The sequence below is a fragment of the Ammodytes marinus genome, assembly GCF_949987685.1.
Source record: "Ammodytes marinus genome assembly, chromosome: 11".
Classification (NCBI taxonomy): Eukaryota; Metazoa; Chordata; class Actinopteri; order Uranoscopiformes; family Ammodytidae; genus Ammodytes; species Ammodytes marinus.
The window spans coordinates 31,772,767-31,797,299 of NC_137215.1; the positions used below are offsets into that span (position 1 = coordinate 31,772,767).

At 42.6% G+C, this 24,533-nt stretch overlaps 1 protein-coding gene across 1 annotated transcript in view; it reads left to right on the forward strand.

Annotated features, from left to right (window-relative positions):
- The window catches only part of nt5c2a (5'-nucleotidase, cytosolic IIa), a 136,949-nt gene that overhangs the window by 99,729 nt on the left and 12,687 nt on the right, over window positions 1-24,533 (forward strand). The window contains 3 exon segments of the mRNA XM_080036630.1: window positions 19,497-19,667; window positions 19,860-19,911; window positions 22,602-22,662. Coding sequence (XP_079892756.1) covers window positions 19,497-19,667; window positions 19,860-19,911; window positions 22,602-22,662 — 284 coding nt within the window.

A 24,533-nucleotide genomic window follows, 5' to 3' on the forward strand; every position in this document is an offset into this window, starting at 1 on the left:
GGCAACCAATGAGCGAAGCACAAATTAATTTAAAGATTGAACAAGCATGCGAGTAGAAAGAGTGCTATCCTGATGGACGGTGAATCAGTGCTGATGTGAGGTAATAGCAGGCGGGGAGCATCCGTTCCTAGGACGGCTGATTCCGCACAGAACTCGGAGTCAGTCGAGTAGCATGGAGAGTGCTTGGTAGACAGAGGGAGAGAACCCCCGGGGCATCGCTCAGCCAATCATGGAAGATAGACAGAAGAGCACAAATGTTAGAGAAATGGTATCAGTTATGCGTTTTGCATCGGCAGGACAAGTTTTTCAGTGGGAGGACAACCGGTACTCAGGCCCAGACCAACCGAGACCGAGACAGCTCCTCAGGCTGTTATTGATAACGCTATAAACAATGTTAAACAATATGAACACAGTTAACATTAATTTACATTGATTTACACTCTACCGTTCCCCGCCGACACACAATCGGCGCCAGCCCCCCAGAGCCAGCACCCCGCCCCCAGAGAGCAAGCCCCAGTGTGGCACTAATCCCGCGGAGGACCGGGGCCATAGATAGAGAATAGACAGTATAGAATAGGGAAATAGCCAAAAGCACCGCTGCCACGAGGAACAACCACAGCCGAAACCCCCCCGAGGGGAGGCCCGCACGACCCACCCAGGCCCGCCGGACCGGCCATGCCCAGCCAATGAGGCAAGGCCAGAGGCACCAAGCACAAAGGGCGCGACGCATCCGCCGCCGCCACTGGCACACCCAGAGCCAGGACCGGCCGGAGGAGCACCGACGCCGGGCTGCGAAACACAGACGCCAACAGCGACGCCACAGAGCAGACCGCCAGGCAGGGATAAATGATTAAAACAGTTTAAAAACAATTAAAACGCAACACACGGACTGGGTGATTTGCTACATTGGCAAATGCATTGATGACGTCTTGCCGCGGATTACTGTACGGACATTTCCCAATCAGAAGCCCTGGGTTAATGGAGAAGTCCGAGCCAAACTTAAGGCACGGACTGCCGCCTACAACTCAGGTGATTTGGAGGAGTACAGCAATTCCAGGTATGCACTCAGGAGAGCTATTAACATTGCTAAGAGACAATACAGGGACAGAATGGAGTCCAACTTTGAGGGCTCCAACTCAAGACACATGTGGACCGGACTCAGAACAATTACAGACTTTAAAGGGACTATGAGTGTGACAGAGGAAGTGTCTCCATCTCTTCCAGATGACCTTAACACCTACTTTGCACGTTTTGAGAGCTACTCTCCGGCTGAGGAGGTACAGATGGACCAGGACCCCTGCACACTAACAATAACAAGGGCAGATGTGTGCAAATCCTTCAAAAGGATTAATCCACACATGGCCCCTGGACCTGATGGCATACCTGGCCGGGCTCTCAGGGTGTGTGCAGATCAGCTGGCAGGTGTGTTTACGGACATTTTCAACATGTCACTGCTCCAGTCTGTGGTCCCCACATGTCTCAAAAAGTCCACCATCATTCCCATCCCCAAGAAGTCAAAAGCATCCTGCCTCAATGACTACCGCCCAGTAGCACTCACCTCCATCGTCATGAAGTGCTTTGAGCGGTTAGTCAAATCATTCATCACCTCCTCCCTTCCTGACTCACTGGACCCCATGCAGTTCGCATACAAGGCAAATAGGTCCACAGACGACGCCATCGCCCTCACCCTCCACACTGCCCTCTCCCACCTGGACCAGAAGAACACATATGTGAGAATGCTGTTCATTGACTACAGTTCAGCATTCAACACCATTGTGCCCTCCCAGCTCGCTGTGAAGCTCAGGGACCTCGGGCTCAACACCGCCCTCTGTGACTGGATCCTGAGCTTCCTGACGGGCAGACCCCAGGCAGTGCGGATAGGAGGCGCCACATCATCCACCCTGACTCTCAACACCGGCGCACCCTAGGGTTGCGTGCTCAGCCCTCTCCTCTACTCCCTGTTCACACATGACTGCGTGGCACACACAGCTCCAACACCATCATCAAGTTTGCTGCCGAAACGACCATCATCGGCCTGATCACCGACGGCGACGTGACGGCCTACAGAGAAGGTGAGAGCCCTGACATCTTGGTCCCAGGACAACAACCTCCATCTCAACCTCAGCAAAACTAAGGAGCTGATTGTGGACTACAGGAAGCGGCAGGGAGTCGGGCACGCCCCCATCACCATCAATGGGACGATAGTAGAGAGAGTCAGCAGCTTCAAGTTCCTCGGGGTCCACATCTGCGAGGACCTGACCTGGACTCACCACACCGACGCCATCACAAAGACGGCAAAACAGCGGCTCTTCTTCCTCCGCAGGCTGCGGAGGTTCAACATGGACTCCAGGATACTCTGCAACTTCTGCAGGTGCACCATAGAGAGTATCCTGACTGGCTGCATCACCGCCTGGTACGGCAGTTGCTCCGCCCTCAACCGTAAGACATTACAGAGGGTGGTGAAAGCTGCCCAGCACATTACCAGGACAGAGCTGCCATCCATGGAGAACCTCTACACTCAGCGCTGCAGGAAGAAGACTAACCGGATTATTAAAGACCCTCATCACCCCAGCAACAAACTTTTTCAGCTGCTCCCGTCTGGTAGACGCTACCGCAGCATCTGGTCTCGCACCACCAGACTCAGGGACAGTTTCATCCCACAGGCAATAAGACTGTTGAACTCCTGAGCTACTTAGCTCACCACAATGACACTTTTTAACTTGTCACTTTATAACTTGCCACTTTATAACATGCCACTTTATACCAGTCGACATCTGGATAAACACGTCTGTTTACATTTTACATTTATTTAGTTTTGTATTTAGGTCTCTTATTATTATTATTATTTTTAATATTATTATTATTATTATTATTATTATTATTATTATTATTATTATTATTATTACTATTATTATATTATTATTTAAGTCTCAGCTCCCACTTGTGTTTCTTTTATTCTTATACACTTTCTTTATTGCACTGTTAGAGGAGCCCAAGACTAAAGAATTTCATTGCCAGCGACTGCTCTGTAATTGTTGTGCATATGACAATAAAACCATGTTGAATCTTGAATCTCTTATCTGCTGAGTCAGTGTGTCTTGTTTCACCATTGATGTTAGTGATCCATTTCCTCCTGTTTGTTCCTTTCAGAGAAAATCATTAAACTGGATATAATTTGTTGAAGAAACTATTTTGGAGTTCTTTGACGGTATTCATGTCAAATGTGAGAGCCGTGTTTCCAAATAAAACTAAAAATTCTAAATAAAATAAAAATGTATTTCTTTTTTAAATTGTGACTGAATTGTGTTAATAGCAGATTGTTGTCATGAATTGATTTCCAGTTGGAAATATTTTATTATGTTTAATATTGTTATTGAAGAGAATTTACACGGGCCACAAAGAGCATTGTTGATTGATGGATTGTATTTAGGTAATCCTTATTCAGCACTATTTTGCATTTATTAAGTGTAACAATTGATAAATGGTTCCCACTTTACAATAAGGGTCACAAATAACATTAAGAAATGGTTAATTATGCTTAAGTGACACTTAATCAGCACTAGTATGCCTTTATTAAGTGTTAATTCATGAGAAATGGTCCCCACTTTACAATAAGGGTCACAAAGTCCATTAATAAATGGTTAATTACACTAAAGTAATGCCTATTAAGGTTAATTATACTTCAGTAATGCCTTTTTAGCACTGGTGTGCATTTATTAAGTGTCACTTAATGGATAAATTGTTCCCACTTTACAATACGGGTCACAAAGAGCATTAATAAATGGTTAATTATGCTTAAGTAAAGTTACAAAAATTACATTTGTTAACAGTTAATTAATGCTTATTATTATATTAATCAACTTTTGGTTCATGCTTAATTAATGTATTAAAAACTTATAAACATTAGATAATGTCTTAATTAATACCTTAGTTAACATGAACACCATTAGTAAATGCTTACTAGACACATTAGTTAACAGTTAACTAATGGTTAGTTAACCCTTATTAAGCATTAACTAACCATTAATTAATGTACCCTTATTGTAAAGTGTTACCGAAATCATAATTAATTGTAGTTTGAAATGTCACCTATAGGCTTTTTAAACTACAATGTGTGTGTGTGTGTGTGTGTGTGTCTGTGTGTGTGTGTGTGTGTGTGTGTGTGTGTGTCTGTCTGTGTGTCTGTGTGTCACATCTTCTACCCTGACATACAGTAGCCTATTAAAGATAGATTTGGTTGTTCTCTTTTAGTTAATGATATGAAATGTTGTTGAAGATGTAGGCCAGTAATTTAAATGGGAGTAGTTTGAAGATTGCTTAATTCATGATTTTAATCTTAAAAAGTTGAATTTGAGTTTTATGAACAGTACAGCACATTTTAAGAGATGAAGGGCTAATCAGCGTTTATTATTTTCTGCATATATAGTTGACTCTTTATATTGTCCCCCGTCTTAATATTTAAGTGGTCTTGACGGCGGTTTGTCCACCACACACATGGCATGATAAGACAAGAGATTTATTCTTGTTCTTTTCATACTGGGAGCGACATTACGCCTGTGTATCGCGCTGGACCTGTGGTATGGCATTGGGAGAGGAAGCCTTGACAGCGCCCTGATTTAATCTGCATGATAAGGTTAAGATCTCTCTACAGCAGGGTTTCTCAACGGGGGCGTTCGTACAACCTAGGGGGGCGCTGGGACACGAGAGCTTTTTTTTTTTTTTTTTTTTTTTTTTTTTTAATTAATATATTTTAAACTTTCTTAAAAATCTTATAAATCTTTTGACTGCAAACATAGGTTACCTGAAATAAACAGCCTATTTTAACTTTTCATGTTTCTAACCCCTCAACCTCTTTTTAACTATTCTCTCCAATGTTCTGCGGTCTGCTGACTGTCACAGCCTTAGAAAAGAGAAGGCTCTGCAGACAGCCAATCAGAGGTCTTTGGTCAGAACAACCAGCCAATCAAAGCCTTAGCGGCAGAGGAATCAGCCAATCACAGACTAGTATAATGACGTTTACTGATATTGCTAATGCTAATGCTAGCGCAGCGAGATTCAAACTTAAACTAACTATTGTCTCTGAGGTGGAGAAAACAGAGTAATCAGCCAAAGCATGGAGTTAACTAACACACAAGCAGAACCATGTTAAAGACACAACCCTCATATGTTGGAGAGGGACGATATACTAAACGCTGTGCAGAGGCTCACTGAAGCCCTGTACAGCAGCCCTATGACAGCAGCAAAGCACAGCTACGTCATGAGCGCTAGTTCGCGGGATAACAGTTCAACAACCAATGAAAACGTACACAATTCATTGTAACATATTCAACTTTAATAACATAACATAAACAAACATGGCGGATAGCAAGAAAAAGTGCCGGCAGTACAATGCCAAATACATTAGTTATGGATTTATCCCGTCACCGATGAACACCACTTTACCAATGTGCCTGCTCTGCGATCAGGTGTTCTCTAATGAGGCCATGAAACCCTCGCGACTACAGGAACATTTAGTGAAAAAACATCCCGAAAAATCAGCTAAAGATCCATCCTACTTTAAGTCTCTGAGGGATCAACATTCAAGACGGCCCACCATCAACTCTCTGTTCGCCCGGAACGTCAATCAAAGCGAAAGTGGGTTGGTGGCGTCCTACAACATCGCTTTATTAATTGCTAAGTCTGGCTTACCGTTCACTGTGGGTGAGTCTTTGGTAATTCCGGCAATAAAAGAAGCAATATCGACAGTCATGGAGCGGGATGCTGCGCCAGTCATCAAAGCCATCCCGCTCAGTAACGATACTGTTGCCCGGCGCATACGGGAGATGTCGCTCGACACTGAGCAGCAGCTGTGTGCGACCCTGCGTGCGTGTCCCTTCAGCATCCAGTTAGATGAGACAACAACTGCCGACAACAATGCCCTCTTAATGGGCTATGTTCGGTACATGTCTGGGGGGGATCTCAAGGAGGACTTCTTGTTTGGGCAGTATCTCACCACCGACACACGCGGACAGAGCATCTTCACCGCCCTGGCCGAGTTCCTGCAAGAGAGGGCCATCCCGATGGAGAACATCATCGCCTGTGCCACGGACGGAGCGCCGGCTATGGTCGGCAGGTACCGCGGCTTTGCGACGCTGCTGAAGAAACAGGTGCCACATGTGCTTACCGTGCACTGTGTACTGCACCGTCACAACTTGGTGGCAAAGCACATATCCGACTCGCTCCATCAGTCCCTTAATGTAGCGGTCAAAGCGATAAACAAAATAAAATCCCATGCGCTTAATGACCGGCTCTTCAGGCAACTTTGTGGAGAGAACGACGAGTCTTTTCAGCGCCTCCTATTCCACACAGAGGTGCGCTGGCTCTCCAAGGGGAACTGTTTGGCCAGGCTGTGTGAGCTGTTCCCCACTGTCCTCGAATTCCTGGAGAAGCCCGACGACACTTTGAAAGTCCAGCTATGGGGCTGCCGCCACGACGTCTTCTATCTTTCCGACTTCTTTGGGAAGATGAACGAAGTGTCGCTGAAGCTCCAGGGAAATGGTGTGACGCTAATCCATTCAAAGGCCGCCATACGCACTCTCCTCGCGAAGCTGGGGCTGTATGGACACAATTTGAGCAGGCGTCAGTTCAACAACTTCCCACTGTTGGCTAAGGTAGGCTAATAATTATTTATACAATCTGATTGGCCGAAACGATTAACTAGCCTACATGTGTCACTCCGCTCTACAGGTGTTCCTTATTACTGCCACAGTGTTTGTTGTTGTTATTTTCGGCATTCGGCCCGCTGCCTTGTAGCATGTGATATTGCTTAATTATTAGTCTGCCATTGTCATCAATAAAATAACTTAGGCCCTACTGTAATGACTTACATTCAGGTGTTGGATGAACTGACCGATGACCATCTGGTGGTGTACGCGGACCACTTGAAGGCCGTCAAGGCTGATATGGAGGTCCGCTTCAGCGATCTGGACCAGTTGGCCGTTCCCGATTGGGTGATGGAGCCGCTCCAACACGACGCAGCCAGCAGCGAGGAGGCCATCCAAGAGAGCCTCATTGACCTCCAGAATGACGCTGAGGCGATGGCCACGTTTCGCACCTCTGGTTGGCGAGCATTGTGGATAGCACACGGACAGCGTTTCCCTCTGTTGTGGGAGAGAGTCCACCTTCTCCTCCTCGCTTTCCCCACGTCCTATCTCGTTGAGCAGGGATTCAGCCAAGCACTGCACATGCAGTCAAAATATCGCAACCGTCTCAACCTGGTCAGCTCTGGTGCTCTTCGATTGAAATTGACGTCTCAGTGTCCCAACGTCAAGGCGCTGGCAGCGGGCCACCAACCGCAGGGCTCTCACTAATTTATTATCCAGCTGCTCTGAGCGTCTTCACAAAATGACCGTTGCATTTTACATCCCCAACTTAAATAGGCCTAATTAGGCCTTGTGCACGTTCTGTTTCGTGATTGGTTGAACAGTTAACGGTTATTCACCTCATAATTAATACAATGTGCATGCTGTTCACGTGATGTGCACCTGTTTTTTCCCCACCTGGGGCCTAGAGTATCTCGATAAGGTTAGGGGGGCGTTTGCTCAAAAAAGGTTGAGAACCACTGCTCTACAGTATAACAGTTGGTCCCATGATTCTAGCCTGTTTTGTTCAAAATGCCTTTGTATTTCACATCCCTCAATTAATCCCTGCACTTGTATCTTTCACATGGGCCTATTTTAATGAAATATTCAGATGTTTTAGCAGATGCAGGGTGTTTCAGTTCTTTAGGCAGCTCAAGAGACAGTGTACAAGGACAGGGTGGACAGTTGTGTTAGCTGAATCTCAGGAGGACTAAGCTGAATCTCCATTCTGGGAGAAGAGGTTGAGTTGATGGAAGGCTACAAACACCTAGGGCCTCATTTATAAACGTGGCGTACGCCCAGAAGAGAACATTGGGATTTATAAAAAGCAAACTTGACGGGAAGATGTGCGGTCCTCCACGCAAACTCTGACCCCTGCGTACGCACAGAAAGTGGAGAAAGGAGAAACGGCGACTCCGTCGGCACATGTATGAAGTGCGAGAAATAATGTGTTTGTGTAAAATGAATCCAAATATAGGCCTATTATAAGCCATGTAGGTCTATCATATAGTGAGATCCTTTGCAAAACTGATGAAGCCATTCTTACAACTAATAAAAAAATGCCTCCACGGATTTTTCCATGGAGTGATACCAACAAAAAACAAAACGAATTAGGATCTTAAATAGCCTACAAACAAAAAAAACTTTTGAATAAGCTCTGCATGTTATTGGATTCATTCTGATAATATTGAGGTGGAATACAACCTATTACTTTTACACTGACGCTGTTCTCGATGCCTCAGTCAGGCAGACAGGAGTGCACAGTTTCATACACTAATCATAAGCCTATTGTACATCACATACTGTGCTAATTTTTCGCGGTTTTTAGTCCGTTTTATCTATGTGTTTTTCTTTGTGTTTAAGCACGTCGTAACTGTGTTTTGAAAGGGACTGTGAAGTGTATTATTATTAACCCTCCGCCGCCCGTCACTGCACCGGGAGGAATTCTCCGAATCTGTATCTCATGGGGGGTCTCAGTGTCCCCCGCTCGTGGCACAAACACTGCTGTGTGAGGATATGCACTTTTTTGCGTCCACTTTTATGTCGGATCGCTTCTTTTTATTTCGACCACAGCGTTCACAGAGATCGCCACAGGCTGCACTATGACGCCTTTACCCTCACACTGTGCCACCAAACTAAATTTTCCCTGGTCGCCACTTCTCCAACGGGTACTTCGGCGTGACCGCAGTGATCCACACCGTGTGGAGTCTATTTTTCCATTTCCCTTTCAGTCGGCGATTGCCACTACCGCCTTCATGCACTCAGTAAATGATATTAATTTGGGCGTGTCAATGACTATGTATGGTTAAATATGGGCGTTACGTGAAGCCCGCAAAGGCTGCGCCACATTTAGAGTTGATTGTGATTTATAAAGGGAAACAGGCGTAGGACGTGAGTGTGCACTGTTTTATAAATCAGAATATTTTTGTTCGCACGTACATCCTACATTTCTTCCGTACGCTAGCTTCCACGTGAATCCCACGCAAAGCTTTATAAATGAGGCCCCTGGACATTCACCTGGACAACAGATTAAAGCAAATGTAACGTTCAGGCTGTTTACATTATTACTGCTGCGGGGACACTTACATTTCCCTTTGAGGATGAATAATGTAGGCCAATTAGGCCTACAGTAAATCTATCCATCGTATAGCCTATTCAATTTGGATTTTAGATTGTCGATTACATTATGTTTTGTAATCTCTAAAGTTGGCTCATTTTGGTTACTACTTCGACAAAAACAAAGAAAGAACGGAAGAGAAAAGCTTCATGGGGCCTTCATATAGTGGTATCTGAACATAGGCTTGAGAAAATAGGCTACTTTGTTGACGTATCAAACGAATACATTGCTGAAAATCTCTTGACATTTGAAGATTCCCATGGTTCCTGCCACATGCTTTGAAATAGGCTACTGAAGTAATGTAGAATTCTGCTTTGGAAATCTATAGGGTGAGTTGCCCTAATATGGGACACCTAAGGTCCAGAGCATTTATCTCTCATTTCTGACACATGTTAATAGATTATATTGTTGTCAAATCCAAGCAGGGGTTCCCTGTGATTGAAGTCACATGAATTCTCAGTTTTGATAATAAAGAGAATGGAGGGGAAACATTCAAAAAGGAAGTAAACCATGTGAAGTCCAGAAAAAGGACAGTGAAATAGGTTTTAGAGGAAATCAATGCTAAGGCTTTACAATTGTCATTATTAAAACAATGTTACATTTTTTCTTATCAGATTGTTATGATACAATTACGAATCAAATGATGCAATAATATTTGGAAAATGTATTTAGGTTTTTATCTAGAAGCAAGAACATTTTGTTAAAATTTAAACCATCAAACCTGAGTAATGCATCTTAGACCATGAGAGTTTATGACTTGCATTTATTAAGGGGATATTCTTTCTTTATGCATAATACAGACTGTCCCAGATTAGAGCAAACATATTTTCGTGAGCTATTTTGCACATGGACCACTAATATATGTGCCATTTCTTTTCTGAGTATGATAGGCCTATCTGAATCATTTATTGTAAAAATGTGAAACGCTGTTGTTTCTATAACCTCTTCATATGGTTTCATATTACTCCGTTCGTCTTTCTCTTAAACTTACTGGCGAGTTGGTTTTTATGAAAAACGATTGGAGTGAGCGCTCTTCTCAGCTGTGTGTATAACATCTTTCAGTGCAGTTAGTATAGCTAAAGAAAATTCCGTGACAACTGTCAGACTTCAGAACGATCATATGAATTTGCTGTATCAAGATTATGAAAGTAAAGGACAAAGTTCTAGCTAGAAATCTTATAAAAACAACATCACACAAGGATTTATGCTCTTTTTAGCTCACAATTCGCACTGAAAAAGGCATTGGTGGCAGCCATTACAAGTCCACAAGGGCTGCCGCTATAGGCTCGTCTACTGTCACGTGATACACGCTCAATCTCCGCTGTCAACAAATGCACGTTGTTGAGGCAGCGTCATAGCAAGCAGCTGATCAAAGATAAACAAACCTTGCGATGCCAAGAATAATATTCGTGATAACCATCAAATTAAGTGAAGATTGTGAAAGTATGACACACATTTCTCGCCAACAATGTTATCAAAAACCCATTTAATAACTTATAAATCTTTTTAAAATCTGAATAAAAACTGTGGGAATGGCTGCCACAGCTTGGATTTCATTTTCGCCTGGAGAAATTTGAAAGTCACATGACATGTATCTGTCCAATAGAAATGAATAGCGCCCGGGGTGGCATTACATTGTAGTGAATTGAACCCCCCCTCCGTCTTCAGACAGCGGCAAAGAGTGATTTCACGTCAGTGACGGACGGTAAAGTGCCCTGGCAAACAGCCGCACTTTGACGTTCTAGTGAGACTGTGTTGGCCAACCCCACTCCGTTGTGATTAGTTACCTTCCGGAAGACTTCTAGCAGCGCAGGACTAGGTTCTAAGCAACCTGCCAAATAAAGATTATCATAATGTGTTAGGGCAAATATGTCCTTAATCAAAGCCAAAGAGGGTCCAACAAGATATTTGAGTGTGTGACATTTTTTGGGGGCCGGGCAGAGTATACAGTATAAGGTTTCACAGCTGGGACTGTGTTGGGGCACAGATCTCAGGAAGGCTATACAATATATATCTGCTGCATTGAAGGCTCCCAGGAGCACAGTGGCCACCATAGTTCTGAAGTGGATGAAGTTAGAAACAAACAGGACCATCCCTTGAGCTAGCCTCCCAGCCAAACTGAGCACTGAAGAAAGAAGGGCCTCAAAAAGAGAGGTGACCAAGCTCCCTCAGGCTGATCTTCACAGAACCTGTGAGCAAATGGGTAAACACTTTTTGAACACTCAGGCGGACCAAACACGCCTTCCGAGACCCAGCTGAAGAGGTAGTCTCGGTGCGTTTCCAAACGCACTCTGCTGCAGTTCGTTTGTGGTGTGAATTTGTCCGGACTCGATCCGACCCAAATGCAGGAAGCACTGACTGTGCCTTTTCTTTTTTAATAAATTGCCGTCAGCTTCACATTATGGGAAAGTGTTGTTGTCGCCATTGTTAGGACGATAAGTTGTGGTTTGACCGGGAGCCCAGAACAATAGATTACATTTGATCGAGAGGACGTGTAAATGCTGAATGTGTTCAGCGATCAGATGAAGGAGAGGGGAGCGTCTCCCGCACAGTGCCAACAGGTTCACGCTGCGCAAGAAGTGTGTTTTTATTTTGCTTCCCATGTAGCCTACGGGACCGTCAATACTATCCCTGTGTCCGTTTGGAGCTGAGCTGCACCGAACTGACACCCAGCTGATACACAACTTAATCAGCTGAGTGTCGGCATGAGCCTATTCTTCTCGCGAGCCGCACGTCCAGCAGCAAAAATACAGTAAAAATTATGTTTCACATCGTAGACTACAAGCCACATAACGTGGCATTGTCATATGGCTTCATATTATAACCATGTGAAACACAGGCATGCAAACTCGTCACCTTTCGGCGAAATTCGCTGTTTTGGAAACGAAATTGGCCATCTATGTGATTCGTGGAGATGAAAATATTTTTTGGAGGGGAGGGGGCGTGGGGGGGGGTCTGATGGCCAGCACTGTGGCCCAATCTAGATCTACACCCTAACCCTATCCACTATCCCTCCATTTGCGCGTTCGCGGGGAGGGCCCGCCATATTGAGTGTCGTCCCAAACCATCGAGCCTCGAGTGTAAGTGGGTGATAAAGCCCTCGATCACCGAGTCTGCATCGACGTTGGCTCAGCCCTACGTTTGACACAGGTGTCCGCCAATCAATTATGTCCGGAATGGGGGAGCTAACTTACAAATGAGAGTTCCAGGGAGTTTGTTTCCCGAATTATAAATGAAACGTAGCTACTCTTACCTCAAACAGACATTTGATTGATTATTTTTATGCATAGCCCTAAATGACGGAACCGGAGGGTAGCCTATAATATCGGAACGAACATGTTGTTTTACACTTGTTGATTTGATTATGCCACTTCTCTACCGTTAGTGTATTTTCAAGGCGTGGAAAAAGATAAAACGAAGCAGATGAAGAAAATGCCCACACGTTAATAAGGGACAGTGATTATTATTTCCTTAAATTGTTAGTAAGATTTGTGTTTCTGTTACAGCCGATGAGGGGTAGTAATAGCGGCGGTGACGTCAGTCAGCTGGAGCGCATGACTTTTCTTATTTATGACCACCCTTGCAGTGCATTATAATTTATGCACGCTAATTAACTGCCGCGATTCGCCGGTCGTAATGGCAGATCATGACAAGTGGAATACATGCTTTAGCAGACTATTGTTATTTTCCCTGGTTTTGTATGCTGCTGCTGTGCATGTAAACTAAAAGGATAATTAAACAGCGGATCAAGCACCCACCCGTTTTCTCCACTACAGACTGAGCTGGTAAAATTAAGAATATGCAGTTAGAAAATGTTTAACAACAAATAAATTATGCAACCAATAAAGCATGGGAGTGAGTTTGTTTTTATTCAATACTACATTTTACTCTTACATGCGTAGCTGAATATGAATGTAAAGAGTGTTTCAGGTCAAATATAAATGTGGTGGAATTCTATTTTAGGGTGAGAAATAAAGACAAACTAGTGTCTTCTTCCTGTTTCCGTCTGGCAAAGGCGAGGGCTTGCCAAAGCCGCACCGTTGTTATACCCTCGCCCTTAATGATCGAGTGGCACTTCACAGCCGCGAGTGTGACTCCACAGCGAGTCACACTCGCTCACGGAGTGGGAGTGCCTAGGGAGTCATTTGGGATTGGGCCTGTGTGTGTGTGGAGCGGAGCCCATGGACATATAAAGAAATGGACACCGTATTGAAAAATGGCGCCCATTCATTCCTATGAAAGCTGCTCAGGCGCAGAGAAGCAACAAGGAAGCTGCCATATTGCTTTCATGTAAGCCCTGGCACGCCCAAGTGTATGACGTGCCGCTCCCTCCTCCTCCCTCGAAAACAAACTGAAAGCCGTTAAAAGCCGTTGGGCTAATAAAACGCTTTATGTGGCGTTTTGAAATGAAAAAACTTCAGTTTTAATAGTATATGGTCTCAAGATAAGTTTGAGCCTATGATTGATATCCAGAAAAAATTTGCGGCGACACAATCTTGTTCGCCGCTTGTATTGGTGTGGACGGGGAAATCTGCCTTAGGGCTACCATGAAAATAAGCTCCCATTCACAGCATGCAGTACCAATGGGTTGGCCACTAGTCCATGCTGGCTGCTCGGAGAAGGCAGCATCCTGGGGGCCTGGCGGAGCCATGTGACCATAGTGACTAACTATGATTGACGGATGTTAACTCCTATCATATGCAGGGCCGGATCTAGGCATAGGCATTCTAGGCACGTGCCTAGGGCCCATTTCCACAAGGGGGCCCAGTGAGAAGGATTTTTTTTTTTTTTTTTTTTTTTTTAGGTTTTTTTTTAGGGTTTTTTTTACGGTATGTGTTTGATATTAACATCATATTATGCAAATGTAAGTTATCATACAAAAAAAGGAATAACATTTTTTGGTCTGGATAGTTAATAGCCTATTAATTTAATCAGTTCATCCGAGGTTAACTTATCACTCGGTATTGAGTTTATTTTAAAAAATTGGAAATTGGGCTGCCCTCAGTTGCCCATGCACTGTGTATACTGTAGTCTATAGTCTATTTCAGCCTCATCTGTGGAAAAAAAGATAGCTGGACAACAGAGTTCTTCTGCTTCGTTCCTCTCACTGCATTTAAATGCATTCATAATATTAAAGAGAAATATGTTCCGTAAAAGAAAAAAAAGCACCATCCCAGAGGACACTGAATTATATTTTTAATTTTATTTATATATTATATTTTTTCTATTTTAATATTTTTATGGAAAATCCATGTCTTTCTTCGATAGCTTTTATTTCTACTTCATTCGAGCCAGTATCTCCAAATTATTTGTTCACACAAAATTCCTCAGATTTAGCCTCTTAATTTCCCTCTCAAAGTGCACCAAATTCATGCATTTCACTTTAAAAAGGTAAAAAAAAATCTCCCGGGGGGGCATACCCCCGGACCCCCCTAGGAGAGTCAGGATCTCGACTGGCTACTATTTTCACTAAGCTGGACATTGGAGGCACTAGGGATGAACTGGGTGTGTGAATGACATTTAACAATAGTCAATCATTTGGCCACGATAACATTGGAGAGGGGGGCCCTAATCAAATTCGGCTTAGGGCCACATGAAGGCTTGGGCCGGCTCTGCTCCCCGGTTGTAATTTTAGTCGTCAAACCAGAGTTTTGCTGTGCGGCGTCTCACACTGGCGATGTCTCACTCATAGGTCTCACTGTGAATTTCGCCGTTACCCACCACAGAGTTCCACGCCAGGTTTCACCAGGTGAATCGCTGCTTCGCTCACGCAAGGCTTTTGTGTTAGATCAGGCTTGCACGAGCGTTTTAACTTTATGCTGAATAAAGCATTGCACTGCACTGTTTTTCATCCAGTTGGAAAAATTGCTCCCACACGGACTCTGCACGCACCTTACAGAAATGCTCCTGCAGTGAGCTCGCACACTCAGTTACGTTTCTCTTTACTCCCGTTTACAAACGCGCAACTCTTAAACAAATGAATGAGCATAATACTCTTGTGGCAGTTCAAATGTACGTAGTTTTTCACCAAATCGTGAAGTATCCGTTTGGAGGGGGCCCGAAAAAATGCGGTATGCTAGTGTAATCTTTCTTCTTAATCCGGGCCTGATCATATGAGCTTTGACGGTCATTTGGCCAATCAGAAACAGTGTTTGTCATTGAGGGGCGGTGACATCAGTCAGTCAGAGCGTCTGCAGGAAAGTTACATTTTTTCTCTCTCTGAGTCATCGGAGCGTTCAAGTAGCCGCAGCCGCAGTACTATTATTTTACCGTGTTAAAGTGCCTACTAGTGTTGCCACCCGTCCCGTTTTTACCAGAATTGTTCTCTTTTTTCACCAGCTGTCCCGGGAAAAAATAAATCTCTCCCGGGACACAATTTGTCACGTTTTTTTGGGGGAAATGCCAAAACCTCATTTGATTTCCTTCGTTCAGTAGTTAAGGCCGTTTCACAAGGGCCGAGGCGTTTGCCAACTAATGCATTCTCAATGGAGAGGCGAGCAGGGCCGGGCAGAGAGAAAGCGCAAGCGGGCAGGGGCGGTCTCAACGATCTCGGGGCCCGTTTCAAGACCCAGTGTGGGGCCCCCCACTTTTTTTTTTTTTTTTTTTTAATAAATAATGCTTGTGCATGCTCCCCGCGAAAATAATAAAAAAAAGATTGTGGAAACCATTTGGTTCATAGATTATTATGAGATAATGGGCCAAGACTCTTAAAGCTCCCCTCCCCCCCACTCCTCCCTATCCCTATTCAACAGATAAAGGGTGGATAGCTACTTTTTATGAACAGTATAGAATTTACACATATAAAGCTTATTACTGTATGTGTGAGGGGGCCTTCAAGGCCCCTCATGAAGCCCCTAAGACAGAGCTAATAATGCTTTAGTTTTGCACTTGCTTTTCTATTATTCACCTACTAGTTGAGGGGCCCATGATGATTTATTTCCTTATTTTAGGTGATTCCTTTTTGGACCCTGTTATTGACATGAGTGACTGAGCTCTTTGACAATGCGACATGTAAAGTTACTATCAGTATTTCTGGCTTAGGGCCCCCCTGAGCCCTTGGGCCCCTGGGCCTGGTTGCATGCAATTTTCTTCTCAAAGTGCACCAGATTGATGCATTTTACTTTAAAAGGTTGCATTTTTTTCTTCCGGACCCACCTACAAGGTCCAGGGTTCCCACCTCAGTCTCCTTATATATCCTACTGTAAAAAGCACTGTAGGTGTTTATGGTTATTATAGGTCAGGGGTTCTCAACCTTCTGCAAGCTGGGCCCCCCCCAAAGCTGGGTCATTGCAGTTGGGCCCCCCCACCGACCCTGACAACCCCCCCCCCCCACACTCACACACACACCACCCTACATAGATAGATAGATAGATAGATAGATAGATAGATAGATAGATAGATAGATAGATAGATAGATAGATAGATAGATAATCTATTATTGTTATTATCACAAGGGCTAGGCCAGTGGCGCACCTTTGAGTTGAACATTGGGTTTAGGGTTGGGGTCCGTAAATTTCTTATATTTTAACGTTAAATTCTGGTGCACTTTAAAAGCTAATTATGAGATTGTATCAATGAGACACTGAGGAAATGTTTTTTTTTAAATCTCCTTAGAAGAGAAGAAAATAGTAGCCTAAATAGAACATACACAGAATAAATTCTACAATAGGTATACCTGTTATGAAAAAGCTTCACAAAACAAAGTATATGATCAATGGAAAACACTGCTGTCTGACAACCCAGTTCAGAGAATGTTTCAACTATTGAGTCTTGGATTTGGAAAGTGGCCAGATTTAGCTCAAAATGCTACCTGCGATTAATGTGCTGTGCAGCCTGAATGCGGAGTTGTGTGTGTCTCAGTGGCGATTCCAGGAAATTTTGACTGGGGGTGGCCAAGGTGGGCCACAGAGCTAGAGTGGGGTGGCCATCGCACCCCTGAATGAATAGCATGTGATATGCTGTACAACCAATTCAAAGATGATTTATAATCCCAAATGCCCAAATCATGTTAGTATCCATTGTAATGTTTGTCAGAAAACTAAACCCCTGAAAGGGGGTCTGGGGGCATCCCCCCCAGAAGATTTTTTTGTGTTTTTAACATGTAATCTAAGCATTCTGGTGCATTCTGGCGAAGATAATAAAGGAAAAAGTCAATATTTATTTCAGTTCAGATGAATAGTAAAATTAGCAAGACAACATAACTTGCTAGCAGCCAGGTGCCTAACAACTGGACAGAGGGACGGATGACAACTAGCTTTTGACCAAATATCTTGCTAAAAAAAATAAACCTTTATTTATGAAATTCTGCCCTAAGAACATGTTACACTTGCTAACTACAAACTTAAATTTTTTTATTCAGATTTCAAAAATCTGCTGGGACACGTGCCCATACACATGCATGGGTGGCACGCATGTCACAAGCACACTTATGCTGTTTTCAAGACCTTTGCTGACCAGAGACCAGTTCTAGTGGCCACAGTCCTACCATTAATTCAGTACTTGAAAATTGCAAACTGATCTCATATCAGTGGATTGGAGTGTTTGTGTGATGAACTTGGCAACTACCTATCAAAAAAAGTTAAGAAAGAAAAAAAATACATATCATCTCTGAACTAGGCTACATATCAGGAAAAAAATTGAAAAAAAAAAAAAAAAAATTAAGATTTTTTTTTTTTTTTCCATCCCCCTCGCGCCCCCCCGGTAGAGTGTCCGGGGGGGCGCGCCCCACCGGTTGAGAACCACTGTTATAGGTCATTACACTGGTCAGTCTGAACTGGTAGCCTAATAATGGCCGAGCCCTCCGCCCCAAACATCAAGTGTCCCTTTTTTTCCTAAATCCAAGGTGGCAACCCTAGTGCCTACTCGGTTTATGTGAATCACTTTTTAAATAAATTCACAGAGTTTGCCAACCGTTGTTTTACAGCCATTTGCATTGCTTTATGCGCGCGCTGATTAACAGCCGCGGTTGGCGGATTGTCACTGCAGATTAACCTCAAGTTAATAATGTGCTTGTCTATCGCTGTTTTCACGGTTTTTGAATGGTGCATGGTGTTCTGGCCGACACACCTCTGGTGAATGTAGTGATTATAGCAGATCAGCGCCGAAACAACACACTCACCTGCTTCCTCCACTATCGTCCCATTTTGCACCATTATGTTCCTGCGCACGACTGAGGTGTGTATGCGTGCGTGCGCGTGTGTGAGTGCGTGAACACGAGATTAACTATGATGACAGAGTGTATTCTTATGTGTTATATTGATGGTTGTGTAACAAAGATAAGGCAAATCCTGTTTGCCACAATATAAATAGTTAGTTTATTGTAAGGGAATTTGGTGTGATTGATTTGAGGCTCCATGTTATTTTCTTATTATTGTCTTATTTAAAGCTGGTTTTGCCAGCATTTTTAACCGTTTTTCTAAGCTGTTTTTAACCGTTTTTCTTGGTAAATAGGCTACCTACACACTTTGTATTGTAAACGTCAAGAAGGTTGGCTGAATAACTTGTTTTGCTCATTTTACTATTCATCTGACAACGTTTTTTTTGTCCTTAATTCTCTTCACCAGAATACACTAAATTGCTTCTCTTAAAGGTTCAAATCACAAAAAAAATCTTCTGGGGGGGAGATGCCCCCAGATCCCCCTACCGGTGTTTGTTTTCGGACTTCTCACCTTTTTCATGGCTTATGAATTTGCATGCCTGGAAACAACAATAATTAGATTTTTTTCTTCTTTATTTATAGGCTAGATGTAGGACTTTTTATCATTTTTAACCCCATATTATATCAATGATATATTTCGCAGTTTTTACTTCGTTCTTCCTGCTTCTCTCAGAATGTCTGTCCAATGAATGAATGACCTCAGGTCACATGTGGTTTTGCTTCGTAATGCTGGTTCACTTACAAAAGGGGCAATATGAAAGTGGACCACACCAAACAAAAAAATCTAAACTCTATTTGGTCTGGACCAAAGCAAGTGAACTAGCGGACTTTCCCTGTGTGAATACACCCTAAGATTGACCTCTTTGGCCTGAATTTAAAAATTCCGGACTGTGTAGAAACAAAACAAAAATGTCAAACTGGTCTCATAAAATCTAAAAATGTAAGTGTGGACAGCTGCAGCATTTCAATCAATCAGTAATGTATTACTTTTTGTAACCATATGCTGTGCCATATTATGATACAAAAGAATGCATTGATGGTTCCCACAGAGCTCCAAGACTAAAGTCCCAAAACGTTGAAAATTCAATTTGTGTATTCTCAGGTTCTTCAGACATCGTGTGTGACTTACTGAGTGCTAAAGGAAAGGACATCATCTACATTGGAGACCACATTTTTGGTGACATTCTTAAATCCAAAAAGCGTCAGGGCTGGAGGACTTTTCTGGTGATACCGGAGCTGGCCCAGGAGTTGCATGTGTGGACGGACAAAAGCTGTGAGACTGGATACATGCACCCTCATACATACTGTACTGTACATATAACTTTATAACTACACTTAGCAGTAACAATCTTAAGAGCCATGCTGAGCTCACTAGTACAATATTGTATATTTGAGATTGTTAAAAGTAATGATACAATTTAAGGCCATTATAAGTTCAATTTGATGTACTAATGTTGTTTTTCAGCCATATTTGAGGAACTTCAGTCTTTGGACTGCTTTCTGGCAGAGTTTTACAAGTGAGTTGCTCTTTGTCAGCTGTTTGTTATGTTGTTCAACCAATTATTAATTAAGTTTTAAAGGCACCTTTCTAGGTGAAAATGTTTAAATAAATCACCACTAGCAAACTGAATGGAAATGTGGTTCCTGACATAAATGTTTCAGTAAACACTCATGTATCTCTCTCCCTATTCAAATACAAGTGCCTCGTAAGGTGAGGCTTGCAAGTTAAGTTAAGTTCAGCTTTGCCAACAAAGCTGAACTTAACTTAACTTGCAGGATGCATTTTCATAGAGGTAGATATCCATGTTTTTCTACAATGGCTACAGAAAATCCTTTCTTGTTTAATAAGTGGCTAGGTATCTGTAGAATATGTTAGGACACCTCAAACCTTTAGAAAACTAACTTTAATCTGTGTATGCTGATTGAAATTAGTTTATTTACCAATTATGTATTTATGGTTTATGTATTGGATTTTTCTGGATTATTCCATCTTCACTCAGTGTGTTTATATGTAGACTCATAATCGGGTAAATAAACGAATAAGACTTCAACAGGACTTGTAAAATGCATGTAAACACCTTTATCCGATCTACTTCGCACAATAATCGGCACATTAACGGACAATCGAAGTCGGATAAGAACACCTAGATAACTCGTTCATAGTCGGCACACTACCTGCATGTAAACAGGATCGCATATCGGAGCTTGCGTTTTGCTCTTGCTCGAGAATACCTGCCGGGGATTTCACAAGGAAGTGGAAGGAGACGACGTAATAAATAGGGTGACCAGATCCCAATTCACCAGATGTGGGACAAAGACTACGTTTGTGCGGGACAATGCGGGACAAAGTGCCGTTTTTTTTAGCAAAATAAACCCGTGTCACCACCGGTAATGCCAGAGACACGGCTTTCTATATTAAAAAAACACTATCTTTAGATCAGCGTGCAGCAGTTAAGTTAGCTACTGTTAAACAAATAGAGCATTAAGGCTGCGGCTTCACATTAAAAGCATTTCACTGGCTTCACATTAGCATTTCACTTGACAAACGTGAGTTGGCTTTTATTTTGAAGTAACAGGAAGGTAAACGCTGAAGCGGGCAGCACCTTCACAGAGCCCACTGAGCCCAGCAGCCCCGGTAGCGCGATACACACAAACGGAGACACAGACAAACAGAGAGACGCACACCCACACACACACAGAAACTGAGACTGCTGTCGCCTCACAGCATCGGATAAATGCCAGATTATAAAACACGCATTTAAAAAGGGGGGCTCACTGTCAATAACAATGCGGGACAACGTCTCAATTTGCGGGACGTGTGAAAAGTAATGGAAATGCGTGACTGTCCCGCACAAAGCGGGACATCTGGTCACCCTAGTAATAAATAGAAGTGTTATTGCCGGAAGGGAACCGGACGTGGATCTATAACCACTTGTTGAAAGTACTACAGCGCCACCTAGCATAGCGGAGACAGCCATGCTCCGGACATTTATCCCATTCTCTGAAAGGCCATGAATACTCAGACAAGTGATACGGTCCGTTCGACTGGCAAAATCAGTATATGTCTTAATCCAATCTAGTTGTCCCATGGAAACACACTGACTCACTCATTCACTGATCTACAACTGCTTTTCCGAGATCCATTCACAGGGGCAACAGCTCTAGTCCAAACTTCCCTTTCCTAGGCCACATTCACCAGCACAGACTGGGGGATCCTAAGGCATTACCAGGCCATGCGCAAAAAGTGGGGGACCCGGTCAAATGCCTTTTCCAGATACACAAAACACATGAGTAGATGGCCATACTCCTAGGCCCCCTCCAGAATCTTTCCGAGAGTGAAGAGCTGTTCTATTATTCGATCACCAAGACGCTATCTGCGTTTTTAATCTTCAAACTGAAGTTTGATTGTTGGGCGAACCCTCCTTTCCAGTACCCTGGAGTAGACTTTACGTGGCCCAAACTCTCTGGTCCCCTTTTTTGAACTGGGGAACCACCACCCTGGTCTGACTGTTGGCCTGGCGGGGTGGGCGCTCAGTTGATTAGCTTCTGACTGCAGAAGCATTTGGCTGGTGCAGCTCCACCTCTGGTTCCAGCCACATAACCCTCAATTGAGGAATGCTTAAGTTAGCGGAATAATGCACTAGTAGCCATGGTTATAAAAAAAAAAGGATAAGCGCAGCTATTAAACATTATTTGCTCTATGAAAATGCTACATAAGTATCTGAAATAAGTACCTAGACATCATTTTACCCATGTCTATACAAAAAGCACACACACAATAAATAACTATTGGAAAACAGTGTGCAAACAGTATGCTTTCTTAACTTGTTGACGTCTATTTTTTATTATGTGAGTTACTGTCTTCGATACAAATATGCATGTGTGGCATTTAATCTGAAAGTCACATTTATTCTGAAAGCATCATTTAGGAACCAATTTAAACTACTCATTGAAATTTCCACATGTGCACTGGTATTTTAAGTATAAGACTTTGTAGTTGTCTAAACTATCTACAGTAAGTACAGTTTTTGCTTCAGTGTATGAAACTGACATGGACTGTATGATGTTTATGTTAGATATTGGCAGCTATAACAAAATCTTGTCTTGCAGGACTTGTGTAACCTCAAACTGTATTGAAACCAAATGTAAATGGGACTGGGCTCACAGATCACAGTTCTCTGTTCTCTGTTCTGTGTTTGGTCCTCAGGCATCTCGACAGCAGCAGCAATGAAACGCCAGACATCAGCTCACTGCAGAGACAGATTAAGGTACAAAACTACACACTTATTTCCTCCTCCTGTTCTCCACTTAAAGTTCAAATATTTTGACAATTTTCAGGTTTAAATTGTTATTTGGGTTTCCTCTAGAAACCTTTTGCTGAATCTACTCTTTCAGCCTCTGTCTGAACCGCTCCGTTTGAGAGCCTGTCTCTTTTGGTCCGGCCTTCCATAAAGCCCAGTCTCATCTGATTGGCTGAACTAACTGCCATTTAGGGGCCACCTGGGGGTGTGCTAATCACAGTTGGAAGTAGTGCTCAAGTAAGGTTGGGAATAGGGGGCGTGGCTTTGTTTTTTTCTGATCCTTTGGGAGTCTCTATTCACACACTCAGGCATAGCTGACTGCTGCGGCATCAGCTTATTCGAATCTTTCTCATAAACATAGGGTATAATAATGATAATCTTGTTTTACATAATTGTGTGCTTGAAAGTTTGTGAACCCCTTGAGCATTTTGGAATTTTATTGTGTTTAACCATTATTAATTAATGTTTATCAATACCAGTATTTTTTTTATAAAATAACAGATGTTTGTTTATCAATTCAAAATGTTTCTTTTCCAGAAATAAATTGTTAAAAGAGATAAAACAAATGATTTGCCAACTGTTGTATGTGCACAAGTTTGTGAACCCTGAGCTGCTGTTGTATGTCCACTTCTAGGCAGATGTTCAGTCACTCTTAACTCTCCATTTGTAGATGATCTGCCCCGATGGAGCTCAAACTTTTTTTTAATTGATTCATAGCTGTCCCCAGACAAATGTGCAGCATCACAACTCTATTCCTGAGATCCTCTGAGATTGTTTTCCCTTTTAGCATGTCTGACCTGTATGGGTTCACTTTGGTGAGCCTAAACTGACCTGGTTTGATCTCTGTTTTATCTAGTGCCGCCTATCTTTTTTCTTCCCTAAAGATATCTCACTACATTGGTCCATTTCATCACTCAATTTGGCCCATCTGATTGTGTTTACCTGCTCGATTTACGCAATGAAACTCAGGGTTCACAAACTTTTACACATACAAAAGTTGTCAAATAATTTGTTTGATCTGTTTGTTTGTGATTTCCGGAAGAGAAAAATGTTGAATGGATCTGTTATTTCATATAAAAAATCTGGTATTGATAAAAATGAATTAATAATAGTAAAATAAATAAAATTCCAAAAGGCTCAAGGGGTTCACACACTTTCAAGCAGCACTGTATATTTAAGAAGAGCCATCCATTTGACTCATACTGTAAAGAAAGGAGACACAAGGAATAAGATATAAGCACATTTGGTAACACTTTACAATAAGGTACACAAAATTGTAGTACCTACTACATAGATATGTGTTACCTACTACATAGGTTTTTTTTTTGCGCTACCTAACACATAAGGTTTTTTTTTTGTTACCTACTACATAGTTTTTTTTTGTGTGTTACCTACTACATAAGTTTTTCTTTTTTTGTGCTACCTAACACATAGGGGTTTTTATTTTGGTGTGTTACCAACTACATAAGTTTTTCTTTTTTTGTGATACCTAACACATAGGGTTTTTTTGTGTGCTACCTAACACATAGGTTCATTCTCTAAACTGCAGCCTAAGATAAGTCAGGATGGTGAATCTTATGTTAGGTAGCACACAAAAAAAACCTATGTAGTAGGTAACACAAAAAAAAACCTATGTGTTAAGTAGCACAAAAAAAAACCCTATGTAGTAGGTAGCACAAAAAAAAACTTATGTAGTAGGTAACACACCAAAAAAAAAACCCTATGTGTTAGGTAGCACAAAAAAAACGTATGTAGTAGGTAACACATATCTATGTAGTAGGTACTACAATTTTGTGTACCTTATTGTAAAGTGTTACCGTACATTTAAGCTAAAATAA